Here is an 8,854-nt window from a genome sequence, read left to right as displayed (position 1 = left end):
CCCACTTTTTCTTAACCTCTCCCATTGGCTTGCTGGGCTAAAGCAATAATTCCATAAAGATGCATCACAGCTCTACCTGCACTGAGACTGCAAGGTTGGCGTTGATTCTGCTGACCCGGTCCAGGAGATCCGGCTCTGCTTTTCCCTCCAGCAGAGACTTCACGACCTGCTGAAATGACCCATGATCCATGTAATGTAATGTAATCCTGATGTGTTCAGTGAGTTGAGACATATTCTGTGCCAATGCAAAGGTGAAGACCAAAGAGAAGGTGAAGTCCCCCCCTCTCAGGAGCAGATAAATTATGTCATAGCCCCTGGAGCCCCCCCCCCCCCCCCCTCTTCCTACAGTATTAGAGATGATTAACAGTATCAGGTTGTTAGTTTTATGTGAGGTTTATTCATTTGTTTTCTGTCCAAACATCTATAGGAGTCTTCGTATGCTCTGGGAGCTCAAACCTGCCCCTCACCCCACAGCTACCCCCCACACCTGTGTCACAGCATGGGGCCAGACTTGGAGGCGTCGCAGATGCGTATGGGCGTGGCGTTGGTGCCCGCATGGTCATGCCCAGGGCACACAGCCGGGTGCAGGGCGTCCGCAAAGGTCCCAGCGCAGAAGGTGAAGAGCGGGGTCATGTTGTCGACACCCAGGAAAGAGACCACACCTCCGGGGACACTGCAGAAGATCCCGATTCGCTGGAAGCGTCCGGTGACAGGTAGCGAGCGGGCCACACCCCCGTGCCAGGCGGTATACTCCCCGTCAAAGAACTCCACGCACCAGGACTCGGTGCCCCGCCCCAGCCAGCAGTCCTCCTCGCGCCCCTTGCGGGGGATGCCGGGATACGTAAGGCCCACCTCCCAGTATGTCTTCCCCCCCACCTCCACCTCCCAGTAGTGCCGGCCCTGGAGGAAGGTCGGCTGGCCAATCACGTTGAGGGTGGTGTCGAAGCGGGCGGGGCTGTCGGGCAGCTCCTGCCAGGTGTCGGTGAAGGTGGCACACCTGCCGTCAGGTGAGATCACCAGCTGCGGGTGAGCCGTGTCGGGGTCCAGCTCCACCTCCGTGGCGTCTGGGCAGACAGTTGTCAAACCGGGGGACGGAACATTATTTTCCATAGTTTACTCAGCAAACACTGTTATCCAGAGACTTATACAGTTTACCATTTACACAGTACCCATTTCTGTCCACATTTCACAGTGCAGCTCTACTCTTACTGCTACAACACACTGCTACTCCTTACCACTACACCACACTGCTGTCCTGCTACTTACCACTACACCACATTGCTGCTCCTTACTGCTACACCATGCCCTGCTCTTTACCACTATACTAAATAGAAAAAATCACTATCTTTCTGACACAGGCAACTTTTCTATGGAAGCATAGTGAGTGAGACCAACACTTTCACAATTTTTTTGAACGTAGCATCAGTACTGCGGCAGCAGTATGCCTCAGCAGGGATAGAGAAAGAGGAAGGATCCGGATAACCTCTCCCTCTCTCACTGTGTGCATCTCCCTCAGATCTGCCACCCTCCAGCCAGCGCCTGACCTTCTCCCAACATTGCTGGGACGTTGTAAAAGTGTAATGTGCTGGCTGGGACAGTGAGCTGCCAGTTTGCAGGGAAATTTGACATTAATTAAGTCGTGTATCATTTCCTCTCAGCGGCACTGAGCCTTTGGACGGGGTCACCAGACTGTCACATCATATATTACCTCAGCAGGTGTCCTCATAAACGGACCTGTTTTTATGTGTTATCCGTTTATACGGGATATTAAATGTAACAATTCAGGAGAGGGGTCAGGTTTTCACCTGCTAAATCCTGGCTGCTACGTCAGTTCTCTCAGCTCCTGTATTAAGCCACCCCCTCTTGACAAGTGTATCTGTTGCAGATTGGACCTCCATCATTATATTAACCATCTCAAATGTTAACAGTGGATTGACTCAGTATATGTAGATCAAAAAAAATATGGCCACCAGAATGAAACTCCTTTGACTGACATATTTAAACCCAGCCCCATGTTAATCCTGTGTGATAGATGTGTGAAAGCCAAATGGTGCTGTGAGAGAGACAGTACTATGAAATTCTGATCTCACAGGAATCAGGAAATAAGACCTCAGGACAGCTGTCTAGGGCCTGGATTACAGTATATAACTATACAGTATAGAGAGTGCTATTCAGAGCTTTAAAAGACTTAACATCTCGTTAGTTCAGTGTCTTTGAATACATCCACCGCCATGTGTAAAAGGGCACACCTATTCCCGACCCATGGGACTTGCCCGATCCACCCTGAACCAGCGATCCATACCATGACATTATCTGTTTCATATCAGGAATCAAATGGAGGCAGATGGAAACAGTACACAGCACACATCCTTACAGTAACTTCTGCAGGTCCACATTTTCTGCATACCAGCTGAAGTGGTGGCATGAGGAATGTGGTGCTGAGCATTGTGCGTAAACGGGGGGAGGAGGGGTACATGGTATGGAGGAGCGGGAAGGGAGAGGCTTGGTGAAACTCACAGCTCTGGAGGAGTTTCCTGGAGGTGGGGGTCTGAGAGCGAATAAACAGCAGGAGGTTGTTGGTCAGTGCCAGCAGCTGGTCGGCCTTAAACTCGTCCAGGTGAACCTGGTCAGGATCACTCGCCTTCAGCACCTCCACTACCCTGCAGAGGAGAGTCAAAACCAGCTACTGATGGTAAAAACCAGCTGCTGACGGTCAAAACCAGCTAGTGACAGTCAAAACCAGCCAATGACTGTCAAAACTGGCCGCTGATGGTCAAAACCAACCGCTGATGGTCAAAGCCAGCCACTGACAGTCAGATTGGAGCTCAGACAGATAAAGCCATCTGCTGAAGTTTAAAATCAGCCACTGAAGGTCAAAGGCAGTCGCTGACAGATAACGTCAGCTACTGACCACCAGATTAGACCACTGATGCACTCAGAGCTGTCACTCAGTCAATGAACACTGCATGCACACAGCAAACCGACATTCCAACATCACTGCCTAGAAATACATATGAGCAAATGAAATTCAGGCCTGCATACTGTAGCTTGCCAAGCAATTCTTTTTAAAAAAGCAATGTGAAATCATCTTTATCTGTATTATTTGTGCTTGTGTGAGTACAATCCATTACAACAAGGACCAGGTGTACATACCTCCGCTCAGTCTCAGCATTCTGTAAGGGGGGTGGAGGGGCGGCACAGAGGGAGAGGTCAAAGGTCGAGTGTATGTACGGATGAACATCACAGCTGTCAGCACGACGCTACACATGACGACAGATGTGTGACCCGCGGACGGCTCGAACTCAGGGGAACGGTCAAAAATAGACTCAGACAATGCCAGCGTGAGCTCGGGGGGGGGCACAGTGCCTCTCACCTGCTCGGCGGGCTGCGGCACGGGCTGCTCTAGCTGCACGCCCAGCCGGGACAGCTCTGCGGCGATGTTCTGCGACAGCAGGTAGCAGCTCTCGATGTGGTCCTCCAGCAGGCCGAGCGCGGCCTGGGCCTCCAGGTCCAGCTGCAGCAGGGTGAGGCGCAGGTCCTCCTCCAGCACCCGCACCATCTCCGCATGCTTCCGCTTGATCCTCTCCTGCAGCGCCGCTGACCGCTTCTGGGAAGAGCAGAGCGGAGGCTGAAACAATAAACTTTAAATGGTCAAATGTCCTCAGCTGCGCTGATCTGCAGTGAAGATCCACCCGCTGAATGGATCACTGTTACTGTGCCCGCATGGGAACCTTGCTCTCAGCCTCACAAATGCAGTAAGCATCCTCTGTGCTGTACGCAGCATACAACACACCAGGCTTGTATCAGACACAGTCACAATGACCTCATTTCCTGCTTATACTGATTCCACAGCACCTTTCTTTCATCCACGGCAGCCTCATTGTAAGGGGTTTGCTGTATTGGGTGATACTTATGTTCTTTACAAGGTGAATATTACAGCCTGTGTAGAGCACTTAGCTTATCTCAGGGTTTGACAGTGACGCAACCAAGAAAGCCCCGTGTTCAAGTCCTGACTCAATAGCTAATGAATAATGACTCACAGTAGTTAAAACATTCCCTGGACACCTCCCAATCACAAGGAAACCCAGCCAGAGTTGACTGAATGGCAGGTGATTGTCTCTGAATCTTTCAACCAAATACATTGACCAAACATAAATAAAATATCAAAGGAATGTTATGTTAGCTAACACTGAGAGAGGTGCTCCTTTGTAATCGCTTTAGGAAACACTCTGCTGTCTTTTCTATGACCTCAGTCTCACACAGACTCACGGTGATGTCGGCTTGCTTCGCCGTCAGCCGGCTCATCCTGTACGCCACAGCATCCCGCTGCCTCTGCAGATACTCCTGGTGTTTGATGAGTGGTTCCTAGGAAACAGATGAACATGTGAGAGAAGATACATAAAAGGGTAGAGGGGAGAGATAGAGGAGCAGAGAGAGAGAGGGAGAGAGGGAGAGAGAGAGACGGAGAGAGAGATAGAGAGAGAGGGGATAGAGAGAGGGGATCAGAGACAGAGAGGAGAGAGAGAAGGGCAGATAGAGAGAGACAGCACTCACCCGGCTTTCTGACTTCATGGTTAATTCCTCCACCCCTAGAGAAGGAAGGTCAGTGTGAAGTGAAGGCAACGCAGTAACACCGCGAGCACTCAAATGCGTTCACCGTTGAGGGCTTGGGGGTGTGGAGAAGGCTCTGCCCTTGGTACCCGGCCCCAGTGCAGCTGTCCAGTGCTGTGGCCACGCCTGGGGTTTATATCTCCTGGGTCACAGAAGCGGACGCCCTGGCAGGTGTTCACCTTGGCCCACAGAGGCCCGTAAATCGCAGCGCTGGAGACCCCGGGGGACGAGGAGTGCGTCTCAGCAGCTGCTGTGCACCCTTCTGCCCCCCGTCACGCCGGGGGCGCTATTTATAGCCCACGCCCAGTGCCCACGTGCCTCGCCTGCACCTCTCCCAGAGTCAGCCAGCACCTGTGGGGGCCAAGGGGCAGTGTATGTGTGTACCTGTGTGTGTGCGTGTGTGTGTGTGTGTGTGTGTGTGTGAGTATGTGAGTGTGTGCGTGTGTGTGTGCGTGTGTGTGTGTGTGTGCGTGTGTGAATGTGTGTGTGTGAGTATGTGAGTGTGTGCGTGTGTGTATGTGCATGTGCGTGTGCGTGTGCGTGTGCGTGTGTGTGTGTGTGCGTGTGTGTATGTGAGTGTGTGCATGTGCGTGTGTGTGTGTGTGTGTGTGTGTGTATGTGAGTGTGTGTGCGTGTGTGTGTGTGTGTGTGTGTGTGAGTGTTTGTGTGTGTCGGGTGCTAATCATAGCCGCACCTGCTGACCCTCTCTGGCCAGCACACACATGTCACACGCATGCAGTTGGCAGTGCAGCGTTGCCATGTGTACCGCACGCGTGCAGTGAGTGCGCTGCTTGCAGGTGCAGTGTGGGCCACTGGCAGGGTCAATCTGGGGTGCCCCACCCCCTATCCCGCTGCAGGAGGATCAGAGACCCTGCCTCCACAGCGCCGCCCTCTGGCTGCTTTCCCTGCATCACTCTGCTGTTTCATCACAGTCTTATTATACATTAAAGTGTATGACATGAGGCTATATATTACATTCGTATTATGATAAACTGTATCAGATGAGGATATATATTATTTTTATAATTTGAAGTGTAACAGAGGTCATATTTTGGGAAGTGGGAAAATCTGACAGAGCAGTCAGAAAGAACAGGACACGATTTCCTGGGAAAAGGGGGTTGCCACGGTGTGCTCTGAAACATTTCGGCAATCACTAGAGCCTAGAGTTCCCCATGACGATCACACCTGGGAAAATCCCCCAGAATTTGAGTTTTAAAGGTGCAGGAGGCAGGGCCAGACAGAGGAGCTTCTTGTACTGCGGGGGGGGATTTTAGCCACTGTCACTAATCCAGCGACGCTCCTCAGGAGACCACAAAGCAGGAAGCTGCATTCCCTTCCATCTGCTGCCCGTCACTCTCAGCGTTTATTGAAAGAATGGCACGGAGTTGGGTTTCTGCCATGATGTCATCTGTGTGGCTGCAGCCCTGGGGCGATACGATGAGATGCAGCAGCAGCCAACACATTCTTTCACACTTTCCCGCTCTGCGCTGTGGTACAGTGAGGAGGCTCGTTTTCCCGCTCTGCGCTGTGGTACAGTGAGGAGGCTCTGCGCTGTGGTACAGTGAGGAGGCTCTGCGCTGTGGTACAGTGAGGAGGCTCGTTTTCCTGCTCTGTGCTGTGGTACAGTGAGGAGGCTCGTTTTCCCGCTCTGCACTGTGGTACAGAGAGGAGGCTCTGCGCTGTGGTACAGTGAGGAGGCTCGTTTTCCCGCTCTGCGCTGTGGTACAGTGAGGAGGCTCGTTTTCCCGCTCTGCGCTGTGGTACAGAGAGGAGGCTCTGCGCTGTGGTACAGTGAGGAGGCTCGTTTTCCCGCTCTGCGCTGTGGTACAGTGAGGAGGCTCGTTTTCCCGCTCTGCGCTGTGGTACAGTGAGGAGGCTCGTTTTCCCGCTCTGCACTGTGGTACAGAGAGGAGGCTCTGCGCTGTGGTACAGTGAGGAGGCTCGTTTTCCCGCTCTGCGCTGTGGTACAGTGAGGAGGCTCGTTTTCCCGCTCTGCGCTGTGGTACAGTGAGGAGGCTCTGAGGAGGCTCTGCGCTGTGGTACAGAGAGGAGGCTCTGCACTGTGGTACAGTGAGGAGACTGAGGAGGCTCTGCGCTGTGGTACAGTGAGGAGGCTCTGCGCTGTGGTACAGTGAGGAGACTGAGGAGGCTCTGCGCTGTGGTACAGTGAGGAGGCTCTGCGCTGTGGTACAGAGAGGAGGCTCTGCACTGTGGTACAGTGAGGAGACTGAGGAGGCTCTGCGCTGTGGTACAGTGAGGAGGCTCTGCACTGTGGTACAGTGAGGAGACTGAGGAGGCTCTGCGCTGTGGTACAGTGAGGAGGCTCTGCACTGTGGTACAGTGAGGAGGCTCTGCACTGTGGTACAGTGAGGAGGCTCTGCGCTGTGGTACAGTGAGGAGACTCTGAGGAGACTCTGCACTGTGGTACAGTGAGGAGGCTCGTTTTCCCGCTCAGTTCCTACAAGCCCTGAACCATAGCTGCAAACCCTAAACCATAACCCTAAACTATATCCCTATCCCATACAGATGAAATAACACTCACACAACACACCCACACACAACCACACACCCACACAGATACGCACACACCCACGCAGACACACAAACACACACACACACAAACATTCTAAGTGACATGCTGTGGGTTTTGAAAGGAATTTTATTATAAAAGCACCAGGATTCCCTTCCTAATACTTTGGATGCACCTTATCCGCCTCTTCCTCATTTACTCACACTGATCCAGAATCTGTTTAAAAGACAGGAAGGTGTTTTGAATTCTAAGTTTATTGTAAAATGTAATGTCAAATCTTGCTGTGTCTATATATTTGATGAAGAAATCATTTTTAACTAGCAAACCCTGTAAACATGTCTGTCGTCTGTAGTGTATCCTTTAATCCACAAGACTGGAAACTGTTGTAATGAATATAAGAGATCCTTACCACTGCTGTTTAGAGTGAGGTATATTTCTTTTATTTAACACTGAACTGGAAATGTGGCTGTGACCATTTTAAATATTTCAATGTCTGTTCAATATTTTGTATGGTCATAATGCTATAGAGGGCTGAAGATGCCAAGCTAAATTCTGAGAACAGCGGACAACAACGTTATCATAGCATATCTTATATTTCTGAAATTCAGCCTGGCATTCAGTGAGATTTTTTGTAAGCCTCACACTCTTCTTAGAGTATTGTTCCATTAGCAAGTGAGAAGAGGTTGCTCAAACAAATTCCTTTGCCACCTCAAGGTGCAGCACATTTGAACATGAGTATTCTATCCAGTTAGAAATATGACATATTAATGTGAAGATGATCTCTCTTGTAATGACTCATATTAAATGTGGGTGAATGTGGGTGACTGAAATGTCACTGTTTTAGTCTAAATCATGTTGAGATGTTTAGTGACTGAAAGAGCTCAATAACCAGGGGCGTCTTTGTAATCACAGCCAGGTTTATCAGTGCATGCTACCTAATCACATACACCATGTTCCAGTGTATGAAGGTGATTCTCAGCTGCTTATTTTAACTGTGCCATAGAATCTAGGCTGACACTGACTTAACTGTACTGCACTTGTATGCAGTGTAACCTGTCTTGTGTAAATGCAGGTGTTTATATATATATATATATATATGGTGTGCAATTTCATGGAGTTTTTTTTTCACGAGTCTGTAAGATTTAAAACCAATTTTATGATCAGCTTTGTCACAACAAATGCCTGCATAATATTTTAAGATATAGCTATGCGTTTCATAGATATACACTATTTTGTACAAGTGCATAAATCAGTCCTCTTGAACAACATCTTCACAATTCAATGCAGTGTAAATGTACGCATTGTCTGATTTTGCTATGAGTGCTGCTTTTATTGAAATGATAGTTCAAACTTGGTGGGCAGGTGGTCATGCACAGGGTTCCTGCAGCGATAAAACTCTAGACTTAGCCAGGTTTGTTGATGAGACAGAATCTAAAGCGAGATTTTCCATTATTAGGCAACATAGAAAGAACCTGGCTCATTCCCATCAGGAAGTCTTCTACAGGTTTCACAGTATGCAAAAACAGTTCTCCAAAATAAAGACAGCAATGTGTGGAATGTTTACACTGTCAAACTGGCCCGGAGAGCCAGTGATGCGCTGGTGCTACACTGCTGCAAATCAGCTGAACTTTCACCTGTGATGTCACGCCTCCTCTCATTTCAAGAGGCGGGGCGTCTTTGTGGGATTTAACCGTTACCTGGCAGTGCTTCCCT

At 50.1% G+C, this 8,854-nt stretch overlaps 1 protein-coding gene across 1 annotated transcript; it reads right to left on the bottom strand.

The window, feature by feature from the left end:
• Positions 1–492: 492 nt before the first annotated feature.
• Positions 493–4,572, bottom strand: si:ch211-28p3.4 (E3 ubiquitin-protein ligase TRIM39). The gene is made up of 6 exons (XM_036544355.1): positions 4,555–4,572; positions 4,270–4,365; positions 3,374–3,607; positions 3,154–3,173; positions 2,518–2,660; positions 493–1,064 (listed from the first exon to the last, which is right to left on the bottom strand). The coding sequence occupies exons 1-6, from the start codon at positions 4,570–4,572 to the stop codon at positions 493–495; spliced, it is 1,083 nt and encodes a 360-aa protein (XP_036400248.1).
• Positions 4,573–8,854: the final 4,282 nt, after the last annotated feature.

Source organism: Megalops cyprinoides, chromosome 1 (genome assembly GCF_013368585.1).
Source record: "Megalops cyprinoides isolate fMegCyp1 chromosome 1, fMegCyp1.pri, whole genome shotgun sequence".
In the NCBI taxonomy this organism is placed as follows: domain Eukaryota; kingdom Metazoa; phylum Chordata; class Actinopteri; order Elopiformes; family Megalopidae; genus Megalops; species Megalops cyprinoides.
The sequence above is the reverse complement of the archived record's forward strand: the minus strand, read 5'-3'. Positions and strand labels throughout refer to the sequence as shown.